We start from the raw sequence: 12303 nt of genomic DNA, 5'->3' as shown, positions 1-12303 counted from the left end.
GAGCAGGGCGCCGGCAGCGCTGGCATTGCTCGCCCGTGGCTACCCCACTCCTCCCTGTGTCTCACAGTGGCCCCAAAATAGGGCAGAGGAATAAATGTCGTTGTGGCATTTGTGGAGATGCCGACCCAGAACTCCAGCAGGGTTGGTCACTTCTTCTCCCAGCTGAAGAAGCACCCGAAACTCCCACAGAAAAGACCCAGAAGCAACAATTGTATATACATTTATTAACATTCCTGCTTCTCTTATCCAGAAACAGAAAAAAATAAAGGGGGTGGGGGGAAGATGGGGACTCTGGATTTATTCAAACTGTGCAAAGAGTCAGGCCATCTCTGTTACCAGGGGAACTCACATTTCACTGCCATCTTGCAATCTCCCCTGACGGCCACCTGCTTGTTGAATGCTTTCCAAAACTGTCTTTAATATTTGATTAGTGTGTCTTAATTCATTCTCCAACATGACTGTATGCCAGTAGAGCCTAGAACACACAAACACAGCAACGCGTCCTTGAGAAGGTGCTGCCCTTAAACTTGCATTTGCAGCCTTCCTCTTTGCTCACTTGTGTCAGGCTACGTCCCGAGATGCCCTTCACAGGCGCGAGGTCTCACAGCCTCTGTCCCCCTCCCTGGGCAGCCACAAGGAAATGTTCTGCAAGGGTGGCAATATTTTAAATTCTTGTCCCACCTCATTCTTGACTAACGTCCTTACAAGCTGCCCTACTAAATTTTTTCATTTCCTTCTTCCCTCCCTGAGGGCAGCTGTTGTCAGCCAGCGAGCACTTAAAATATCTTAAAATCAGTGACTTTGTGTTGCTCTCCTGTCTCTCAGGTTGTGGCTGGGTGAGGGGCTCAGCTGGGGCTGCAGCTGCCTGGGGATGGGAGTAAGACTGCAAGAACACACTTACTGATGAAGTTCTGCAGTGGAGATGTAGCTCTGAGCCAGGACTGAGTCCGTGTTGTCAGCAGATGGATGCTTCTGATGAAGTCCCCCTTCCTGTAGCTTTGATGACCCCGGGTAGCTCTATTCAACACCAGAGGGATTAAAAAAACACAAAACCACCAACACCAAAATCACGAAGCCAGTATGGCTCACTGGGACACCTGTAACAACAGTCCCTCCTGCAGGGAGGGGGCATGCATGCGTGACAAGATACATGCAGCTCTGGGGAGATGAATGCTCTCTTCTCCGTCTGAAAGTAGATTTTCCTTCTGGCCCTTCCAAAAAGACAGGATACAGGAATACACATTTTTTTTTCAGAGTTGAGAGACGGCAAGGGTTGTGTGCAGTACCGTTGGCAGCCAGCCAAGGGGCTTTTCCCCTCTGCCGTTGTAGAAGTGATGTTTGAAAATACATTTTAGAAGTATTTGCCCTGGCCTACCCCAGATATGGAACTACCAAAAAACTGCTGGAAACCTTTTTGTAAAGCAAAAAGAAGCTACAGTAATCTTTATTCTTGCTGTAGGTGCAGCCTGTGACCCAACAGACTGCTGTAAAACTTGTTTTCCATACATCTGTTTCCGTTTAACGTTTGGGCAAATGCCCAGCTCACAACTTTGTACCATTGCTGAGACACACTGACCTCACCCTACTGCCAGCTCTGCCCTGGTAGTGTACGACCTTGCCCCTGAGCAAGCTTTCCTTTGAGGTTTTGGGCATAATTAGTGATTTTTATTTATCAATAGGTCTAGCTTTTGCTGTTTCTATGATGTTAGAAATAGTATCCTGTAGAGAAATAGCTCTTGTAAGGAACAGTGGGGACAACTGTGACTCCTTTTGTATTATTCAACTTCTGAAATATAATCAGCAGTTTCGAAGGATATAAGAAAGAATCAAGCCTACCTCTTCATTAGCACTGGCTTCACTGGAATGCTTAGAACTATCCTTTCCTTCACTGGCTGAAAATTCCTTGCTTGTTGAGAAGGGACAGAAGTTCTGTGAGAACCGGTCTGTGCGCGGTGCAGGGGGTAACAGCAAATGCCAAGATCCTACCTTTCCAAGGTCTCCTCCGATGAATTTTTATCCAGCTCTGGTTTCTTCAGCTTGAGCTTGACAAGGGCCTTATTGCAACTCTGAACGTAGACAGGGAAAGTCAGGCAAGTTAATTGGCTTGTGTTTAACCAGAGACACTTCTGCACAAGGACTTGAATGCAAGGAACAAAGTGTCAGCGTAACGCCTTGGCAATTAAACAGAAATCCCACCAGGCTACCGCCTTCTTTGTTCCCTTAGCTCAGCTCAGAGAATTCACCCTGCTGTATCTCAAATTTGTCATGAGATCCCTGAAGGTCATAGCCAACCAAATCCGGTAAGAGTGTCTGTTTTCAAGCATATTGTTTAATCCCGCTGTAGCCCAGGATAAGTCGGGAATGAGCTTGGGTGGGGGAATCCGAGCTGTGCTGCTGACCAGACTAGCTGTAGGAACTCCCCCTTTCCTTACTGGAAGCTAGGCTTTGCAGAAGCCATGTAACTTGTGCCTGTGCCACTCATAAAATCCTACAGGAAAATTTCAGGTAGGTCCATCTGCCAGCCCTCCCCTACAGCACGCTCAGCACAGGCCAGCTTGGAGAACCGCAGTCTGAACGCGCAGGTCTCTCATCCCACACCCACCTCAGTCTCATTTACCTCGCTCCTGATGCTGTATTCCCCAGCTAAAGTTAGCTTTCTAGGCAGAGATATTGCCTCGTCCCGGCCATGGACCTGCATGCAAGCTCTTTGGCTTCAGTGTATGCATTTGGCGGGACGGGAGGTTATAATTTCAAGTTGAACTCAAGAGTTCGGGAAAGATTTCTTCCCCTTTTCTACTAATTTCTGGCACGGTCTGAACTTTGAGGAGTTTTAAAGGTATATATTTCTACTTCTTTTTCCATGCAGAGATCTTTAGTTTCTCAGTTTGGAAGAGCAGCAACAGTAAGCTCTGAAGAAAGCTGATGACAGGATCTATCACAAACCAGGCTGGTCTTAAATACTGCTTTTAAAAGGCTGAAGTAAAGGTAGGCTCTTTGCGCCCGAACTCATACGCTACTCTTACCGTTAGGAGCTCCCGTGGGTTTGATGGAAGGATGTCTCTGTATCTGTCAAATGTTTGTTTCAAGTGAAAAATTAAATATTGTGTGTTCTTAAATGGCTATGGCCCAGCTGTTTAAGGCTCTTTGCTAATGATGCGGCTTAGAATTCCTCCTCTTATCTTGAATTAAACGAGGTAGTTACAGAAGCGTGTACTTACCTGTCTAAAGAGGTCTCTGATCTGTATTTCTTCACTGGTTATCATCTGAAAGTCTGCTTTGACTTCTGAATAGGTGTCATTTATAATAGCCAAAACCATGTTCTGCACAGGAAGGATGCAGTTAGACGATTGTTTCTGGAAATTGCATTTGTATTATGCTGGGGCTGTTGTTTTGGGGGCTGTTCCCTGCCAGGGCATGTAACTAATCGAACCGAAGAGCTTTGCTGGGTACATATAATGCACTTAAATTATTTGGTGGTCTCAGAGAATATTTTTGGGAGACAAATCACTCATTTCCCATCTGCAGTATTGGCTAGAAGGCCTAGTTCCTCGGAGGTAAAAGATTTCCTTTTATATACTTGTAGCTTTTTCAGATGGTGTTTCAATCTGTAGTAACTAATGAAAACATCAATCTAACTGATAAAGCAAACCTCCACCTACACGGTCCCATCAAAGTCTCTCTTCAGCCTTCCTACCTGACAAGGCTGACATGATGCAGTTTTCAAGAGCATACAATTAAGCTTTCAGAAATTAAAACCTCAATAAATGGGTGGTGCACTAAATTGAAAGGTGCTCGTTTTTTTGGTGCAAAAGGCCCTTTTGTGGCTGTCTGGAGGAAGGGAGAGCTGTGAAATGTCTTGCCTGCCAGGAACTCCTGCAAAAGAGTTTGGAGCGTGTCTCTGCCCAGGTGTACTAGGGGCAGCCAGGGCAAGCCCACTGTTAATTTGGAGTGGAAAACACTGTTTCAGAGCACTGCACAACAGTTCTTCCCTACTGTTTATGCAAAAGGGTAAGCATTTTTAAGATGATACCTACCAGCAATACGAAGAACACAAGGAACACAAATGTGATGAAGTAAACAGGTCCAAGGATTCTGTTTGCTGCTTCTATGGCTTCAAAATTAAAATCTCCCAGCACAATACGAAACTGTGTAAAGCTGGAAGTAAAAAACACCACAAGGAGGCTGACTGACTTCTCCTGAAGAAACGTATTGTGAGCATTATTGGTAAAAAAAAAAAAAAAAAAGGCAATTGATACCATTGAGACTGATCCACCGTTACCTTAGTCGCTGAAATCTAAAGGCAAGCCAGGATAATACTGCAATGGTAAACTGGGCGTTTAGCATATATCTGAGAATTTGAAAGTACAAAGGAATTTTTAAATGGCTTGTATGAGAAAATACTTCCATTTTGAATAAATCACCTGGTTTTTGGGGGTTTCTTTAAATTATTTCCCTTCCGTTGTAGCCTCATGAGCCAAGCCTGCCTGATTGCCCAGGGGCCTGGTTACACGTGACAAAGTTGTGTTGAGAGCTGTCGGGACTAATAGCTCCATTGGGTGAACCACCCCTGAGCTTCCCTTTCTCATGCCTCCCTGAACTGTTTAACGTAACTGTGGTCTCTTTTGAACATTTTTGGAAGGTTTTGGGAAACAAATTGCATAGACAACAACATTGGTTTTGCTCTATGAAATAAGCTTAATGTTGGAGACCTGTACTTTAAAGTTCTGCTTAGCAGAAACTGGTTTGCGCCTGCACCAACTGAGGGGTTTGTATCAAAAAGGTTAAAAAGTAGCATACATGCAGTTTTGGAAACTGGAAAACTCTTCAACTTGCGACCCAAAGACCAGATAGCCAAACTGGGCGTAGGCAAAGAAAATGATGAAGAACATGACGGCAAATCCAAGGATGTCTTTGTCACAGCGCGATAAAGTGGAGGACAGCTGCATCATGGTTTTGTTAAAGCTTACATATTTAAATATCTGCAAGAGAACAGAACATATTGTTACTGGGGGATCAAAATATATTGCAGCTTCTTAATGGAATTTCTGGAATGTTGTCTGTAATCATAATTTACGGGTTAAGTCTTACCTAGAAACGAGTTGCATGGTATGTATCTGTAAGGAGAACTAGGATTGGGTGTGTTTCTGGAGAAGGTGAATATTCTGCAGGGCAAATATGCTTACGTGTTAAAGCTGATAGTGCGCGGACAGGTCTTTGCTGGGTACTGGTATGTGTAATCAGCTCTCGCAGATATGGACATCGGTGACAAGTGGTGTCCCCGTCCATAGTGGGACCAGTACTGTTCAATATCTTCATCGATGACATAGACAGTGGATTGCGTGCACCCTCAGCAAGTTTGTGGACACCACCAAGCTGAGTGGTGCAGCTGACACGCCTGAGGGATGGGATGCCATCCAGAGGGACCTGGACAGGCTTGAGAAGTGGGTCCATGTGAACCTCATGAGGTTCAACAAGGTCAAGTGCAGGACCCTGCAACCCATGGTATCAATACAGGCTGGGGGATAAAGGGATTGAGAGCAGCCCTGAGAAGGACTTGGGGGTGTTGGTGGATGAGAAGCTCAACGTGAGCTGACAATGTGCGCTTGCAGCCCAGAAAGCCCCCCGCATTCTGGGCTGCGTCAAAGTAGCGTGGCCACCAGGTCAAGGGAGGGGATTCTGTCCCTCTACTCCGCTCTTGTGAGACCCCACCTGCAGTGCTGCCTCCAGCTCTGGGGCCTCAGCACAGAAAGGACATGGAGCTGTTGCAGCAGGTCCAGGGGAGGCCACAAAAATGATCAGAGGGCTGGAGAACCTCTGCTATGAGGACAGGCTGAGAGAGTTGGGATCGTTCAGCCTGGAGAAGAGAAGGCTCCAGGGAGACCTTACTGCAGCCTTTCAGTACCTAAAGGGGCCTACAGGAAAGATGGGGAGGGACTCTTTATCACAGAGTAGAGCGATAGGATGAGGGGCAGATGTGCCATCAAGAGGTTGTAGGTGCCTCATCCCTGGAAACGTTCAAGGTCATGTTGGACGAGGCTCTGAGCAACCTAATCTAGTTGAAGATGTCCCTGCTCATTGCAGGGTGGTTGGACCAGATGGCCTTTAAAGGTCCCTTCTGACCAGAGCTATTCTATGATTCTGTGACCCCTGTTCAAGGAGATTACAAGAGACACCACGCACCTGTATCTGAGGATTCCCCGATGGCCTGCGTTGTTAAGGAGCTCTCCTTTACTTTGTGTCTGAAACAAGGCCTGAACAAAAGCCTTGTTCAATGACAATCATTAATTATAAACACAGTTGTTCTACTAAATTAACAGCAATCAGTCTGAGGGGAGGATGACGCAGGGGGAATATGCAGCTGGGGTACAGAATGGATGTAATGAGGAAGACTGTCCAGAGAAGTGGTTAACAGCCAGTTCTCCCAAACAGCTTCTTCCTGCAGCTTTGGCCTGGGAGGTGGAGGAAGGCCAAAAGCCTGTTTATTTTAAAAGGACGTGACCTTTCCTGATAGCTTATGTTCAGGTACTTGGGGTATGACTGTAATGGCAGATGTGAGCACCTCCGCTGTCTGTTTCACAGCTGCTTTGTGCTAGGTGTTTTACAAATGCCTTAGGGGAAAGAGGGCCTGTAAGCAGCCTGGGATCACGCCAAGCTTTGGGAAGTTTCATCCAGCTGCTGGGAACGCTGAGGCCACCCAAACCAAAAAGTCATTGATGTCTGCTGGGTGCAGATCCCAGTCAGAGCCAGCAGGATTTAGTAGGTGAGGGGCAGTGGCATGTAAACACGCAGGACTGGTTTGGCCCCAGAGCATCTGGTTAGGAACAAAAGTAGCCCCTAATCTTAGAGGATTTTGCTACTCTGTCCGGAGTCAGCAAATCTATTTGCAACTAAGAATGAAATTAAAGGTGTCCTGGCACAAAGCCACTTCTGAATCAAGTTCAGACACATTTTGCCTTCCTCTGCAGTTAAACAGTAGCTGCTGTTTCCATTGCTTTTGGCCACAAAAGCTATGGAATAGCTTCACCTATTACAGCCATGCCTGTGTAGGTCAGGCTGTGACCTGGATAATATTTGGTCCAGGAAAAGACTGAGTCTGAGGAGGCTGTTTGGCCATGCTAATTTCCCAGCTGCTCCAATAGAGACAGCTGCCCACATGCAAAATTTTTTTTTAGACGGGTTTGGAATTTGTGTGACCCATGTTTATGAGAAGGAGGTAATTTTAAACTCTTCTGGAATCTTATAAAAAAAATTCTCCTTTTTAGCCCCACCTTTGCAATTTACTCATGAAAATGTAAACGTCAACATTTATGCTATGCTTAGAAACGCTATGATTCTTGAGTACAAAAAAAGGGAATAAGAATCAATACCTTTATCCAAGCAAAGAAGACATTGATGGCAATCATGTTGTTGTAAAGGACTTGCCAGAATGCAAGGAAATAGAAGTCTGGATACGCGTGGGGATCAGACAGCAGCTCTTCCATTAGCAGGGACACTGCTACAGTGCGGTAGATGTTGAAGGCAATGGCAAGGATGGATACCTGAAGGAAAGCAGAAGTGAAACTCAAGTCCAGCTACACCCCCCTCTCTTGAGACTTGCCACTTTGCACAGGAAAGACTGTACTGATTTCAAAAGATCCTTGGTTAGATTTGAAGAACCTGAGCTTTTTAGATGTTTTGTCATAAACTGTACGTATGAGACTTTATTGGCCAAATAATTTGTAATTGTACTGTGATAATTCTGGGCTTGTGCTATGTAACACGCTGCGTATGTTCTAGTTTTATTGTGTTAGCTCTTTTATGCACTGGTGCTTCCCTGCTCTGCAAAGATTAAGGCTAAAACAAGCAGGGCGTATAATGCGTGAAAGGACGTGGAGACACAGCAAGGCTAGAAAAGAGTTCAAGTGTGCTGAACCATGGTGGGCCATGTGGCTTCTTCAATGTAGAACAGTGGGTGACTGACTCTAACCAGACACAGATTTGGGCTGTTCTGGCTCGTTGGCTGTCTATCCAGTGCTAGCCTAGGCTGGCACGCACAGAGGTGAAAGTCAAGGGGTAGCTCACCACGAGCAGCAGCAAATCCAGACAGTTCCAGGCACTTCTGAAATATTCCTTTTTCAGTTTTACTATTTTTGTAGCTTCCTGGATTATGAATGTAATGATAAAGAGACAAAAGGTGATTTCGCAAGCAGCCAGGAAGTAATCATAATATGTAACGTATCTGAGGAGCTTCACAGAGTAGGTATGTGAGGAGGTGCGAGCACCCCCAGTGGCAGGGAACTCTACCACCAACCTGGAAAAAGTTGGGGACTGGAGTTAGTTACCGTCGTTTGAAATCATCTCAGCCCTTAAATTTCTAGTATTGATTATTGCTACATTAATAATACCTTACTGGAACTCCTACACCCGTAAGATCTTCTTGTAAGGGTTACACTAAGTTCCCCATTAAAAGAGTATTACATGGTAGGGAAGGTTGAGGGGAAAATAAGAAGCTCTTGGGATACCCAAGCTACGGTGTTTGGTTAAGTCTTTAAAGAAACTGTGTCTCAGAAGACCTAACATTCACTGCACCCTGAGTCTTTTCCCTCCACTAGCTGACAAGAAGATTAATAATCCAGCCTTTGACCTTGCAAAAGGCTATGAAATCTATTCCAACTGACAGCAGCAACCAGCTGTACAGAACAGACACCAACTATTAAAAAAAAAAATGGAAAGGATGGATCTGGGTCTGCTCCTTCCACTGAATTTCTGCATTTTTAACGAATTACTGTCTTGCCAGCTGCTACCTGAGAAATGTGGCTGCATGTGCCTGAGGCGACCAGCCTTTCCTTGTGTCCTTACAGAAGCATTATGCCTCAGTAAGTTGGATTTCACGTGGAGTAAATGTAAGAACTCACCTGACTATACAGAAGAGGTTTACGTTAGCATTGTATGTTGAGAAATCGATAAATACAATTCTGGTTCCTCTAGTAAGCCAGTTGTTCTGCCTGAGAAACACCAACTTCTCCAGGCTTTTCTGCTTCGATTGAGGTAAGGTGAATTTATATCCCCCACTGCTGTACAAGCCCATAGAACCCCAGTACCACGGGGATAACGAGGAGGCTGAGGTGTATTTCCATCTAGCAGAAAAGGGAAAACAAAGCAGATCAGCTTATGGAAACTGGGCTGAAATAAGCTTCGACTTTTTACAGTCCTTGTTAGTTCTTGTGTTCTTCTGCATCCACAGCTGGCCATTTAAGCCAGACCTTTAAATAACACTTTACGTGAAGTAAGCATGAGACATACAGCCTTAAGATATTCCCATTTCTTTTATTTAGTTACTCAGTACATTCACAAAACAGCAATTGCTTATGAATCTGGATTTTGCCCAACATGGGCTAGACAGTTTATTACCTTAAAACCTTTATAGATAAATGGAGTATCTCTGGTTTACGTAGTTCATTGTTACTGTGGCATGTTCACATGTTCTTTCATTGCGTTAAATCAAGGCTAAATGAAGCGTGTGAAGCAGGCCTTTTGGCTCTTGTTTCCACAGCATTTTAGCATGATTCCAATTTATAAACATGTGATTTAAATTCAGGCCTCATAATTGAGCATTTCTCCAGAGATGTTAGTGGCGATAGGCCCATTAACATGCGCTTTTGCTGAACTGGGATCACTGTTTCCAGTTCTTCCTGTCTCTCCGCTATAAATTTCCCATGCCAAATTCCCGTCTGTAATGTTGGCACAAAAACAAATCCATGGTTTATCGCAATGTAAACAAGAGAAAAACTCAGCTAATTGCATGTACTAACTGAAGAAGTGTTTATATTACTATACTGGCATTAAGAACATGGTCATGTTTTCAAAAACGTTTCTGTGCTGAAGTAGAATGACTTACTCGGAGTCGTTCTTTAGACCAAACTCAGACCTGTCTTCAGCTTGGTAATGATATTCACTGTAACAGTCTTCTAAAAAAGCATGGAAATACGGGTAGATGGAGCAAGTGTTGTTGTGTACTTTCAACTGTCGGATCTGGGCTACTCCTAACAGCAAATTTTCATAGTAAATATGGCTGCTGTTGTTCTGGACGGTTAACATCGTGTTGTTATTACACCTTTTGTCCCAGTAGAGTCCATCCAACAGGGGTCCTTCTGCAAACTATACATACAAATGAGGTTAAAGTTTCAAAAGAAGATTGAAATACTGCTATTACTCCACTTTTTAGCATAAAAATCTGTATAGGGTTCTCAGGTTACTTATAGCTACAGAGTGTAAGCTAGAACACAAACAATTCCCACCTATGTACTGTCTTATAAATACGATATATTTACGTCTTTTTGTTATGAGTCAATTCTATTCCCTATGCAATTCTATCAGAGATAGGTAACGGGATTATTCAGGGTAAGGCTGCAACACATGTCTGTTTGGGATTTCATGGAAAAATTCTGCTGAATTATAAACAGATATGTTTAAACACAAACATTGTATGTTGTTTAACAAAATCTGTTGGTTATCTTAATCTCTGAAGATCTGTTTTGGGATATATTTCTGACTAGGTATTAGTCATCTGAATCTAAATGAAGAAGTATTTATTTTTGAAGGCGGGGAAAAAAATCCCCCCTTTTCTGTGTGTTTCTTAGATGCTGATAAAGAGCTTGGGGAGAACATTATTCTGCGTACAAAACAAGCCCCCATGGTTTGGCACCATCTGAGCATGTATCACAACCACTTCTAGTATGCCAGCGCCCACACTGCATAGCAAGGGCTTACTATTTTATAGACTAATAATAACAGACACCATGATAAAAGTACAATTCTTCCAAATGGTTTGTTATAACCAGGCATTTCCATTTTTAAGGAAGCGTAAGGTGAGAAACTTTGTCTTCTGCAGTCAGCTGCGCAATGCCGGTAATTTGGGGAAGTCCTCCACCTAGTAGTGAAAACAGAGAGCAGCGTTTTGCAGCCGTCACTGAAGTATGAGGTAATGTAACAGCAAACCAAGTGAAACGAGATGGTATGTTTTCCTGTTTGCCCTAGTGGAAATCATAAATATTTTTTTTAACACCTGAAAGTCAAAAGAACTGTAAACCCCAAATCTTTCTGTTTTTATTGAAGCTCTTTTCAGACCAAGCCTAATATTGAGAATGTGATGCAGCAATTAACTGTCCTACTGTTTTCCTCGACTGATTATTTAGAAGTATCAGTGTTATTGTTTGTACGCAGAATTTCTCCAAATGGATTTTAAGAAGTTTTTTGCCTTTCTCCTGCTGGGAGCACTTCTAGCACATGGTTTTTAGGAGAAACGTGAGACGGTATTGCTCCGGATTAACACTTCGGAGCTTCTTCACTTTTTCGCTGTCCAAGAAGACATCTTTGCAACGACAGCCTTACCCTCCAGAAATCACCTCTGCTCTCAATGCTCCTGAAACCACTCTGGCTGTCCTCGGAGAAGGGCGGCTCCAGGAAGAGCTGGGCCATGACTCTGTTCAGGTAGTACATCTCCGTGCTCACCATGCCGAACGTCACTGGAAAGAAGGGGGAAAGAGGGGATGCTCACGGGCTGGAATTAGAGGATGACAACAGCTTCTAGCCCTGCTTCTCCGCTTCAGTTGTCATGAAGTCGTGCTGCTAGAAAAAGGCAGTCAGAGCAATTCCGACTGAAGTGACACTTTTGGGTGGAAGACAGGTGGAGTAAAGAGTAAATACTGAAAGAGGTACAGCTTACACATTAATTATTTGTAGACGGTCACCTCAGTCATCTGATGACTTACGTATACAGAGGTCTGTCAGGAAAAAGGCGTAGATGATCAGCTCCCGCAGGGTGGTTTTCAGCTCCAGTTCTCTGCTGACGCTGGGCCGGTGTTCGGCGGCACCTGGTCGGGGAAATGGCGGCGGGGGCAGAGAGGAGTCAGAGGAGGGAGCCCTCAGTCCCCGCCGAGCCCCGTAGCCCTTTACCCTCCCGCGGGGGCGGCGGGCCGAGGCCCGGCCGCGCCGCGGGGCTCGGCGGGGACCCGGAATGGCGCCGGCGCTGAGGGGAGCGGGACCGGCGCTGAGGGGAGCGGGGCCGCCTCACGCACCGGGGCCGCTCAGCCTCTGCTCCATCGCGGACCGCTGCCGCGTCGCCGACGGCTCCATGGTGGCCGGTCCGGGGCGGCTGCCGGCGTTCCCCCGTTTGAATCCCAACGATTTCCCCGCCTCGGGACGGTTCCCCTCACCGCCTGCCGGAGGGGTCGGGCTGGGCAGCGGGATCGGAGTGGCCACGGGCTGCCCTTGGCTACCGTCGCGGGGCTGCCCCTGCTGCCCTCGGAGCTTTTACTATTATCG

General features: G+C 45.4%; 1 protein-coding gene across 1 annotated transcript; it reads right to left on the bottom strand.

The window, feature by feature from the left end:
- Positions 1–345: 345 nt before the first annotated feature.
- On the bottom strand, positions 346–12105 carry PKD2L2 (polycystin 2 like 2, transient receptor potential cation channel). Its single transcript, XM_063349457.1, has 14 exons — positions 12057–12105; positions 11751–11852; positions 11371–11504; positions 9878–10137; positions 8895–9116; positions 8062–8290; positions 7368–7538; positions 4798–4979; positions 4035–4155; positions 3219–3320; positions 1987–2066; positions 1837–1906; positions 902–1017; positions 346–475 (listed from the first exon to the last, which is right to left on the bottom strand). The coding sequence occupies exons 1-14, from the start codon at positions 12079–12081 to the stop codon at positions 346–348; spliced, it is 1944 nt and encodes a 647-aa protein (XP_063205527.1). The 5' UTR covers positions 12082–12105.
- Between the last annotated feature and the right edge of the window lie 198 nt (positions 12106–12303).

The sequence above is a fragment of the Chroicocephalus ridibundus genome, chromosome 11, assembly GCF_963924245.1.
Source record: "Chroicocephalus ridibundus chromosome 11, bChrRid1.1, whole genome shotgun sequence".
NCBI classification, from domain to species: domain Eukaryota; kingdom Metazoa; phylum Chordata; class Aves; order Charadriiformes; family Laridae; genus Chroicocephalus; species Chroicocephalus ridibundus.
Note: the sequence above shows the minus strand (reverse complement) of the source record. Positions and strands in the feature narration are given on the sequence as shown.

Excerpts from the sequence above, each read along its gene's own strand:
- PKD2L2 (XM_063349457.1), bottom strand. The coding sequence starts at position 12,081 with ATGGAGCAGAGGCTGAGCGGCCCCG. Across the intron at positions 10,138-11,370 it reads GCAGAGGTGATTTCTGGAGG|TTTGCAGAAGGACCCCTGTT; the intron begins GTAAGGCTGTCG and ends TTGTATGTATAG. Across the intron at positions 2,067-3,218 it reads TCAGAGACCTCTTTAGACAG|AGTTGCAATAAGGCCCTTGT; the intron begins GTAAGTACACGC and ends GTCTACGTTCAG.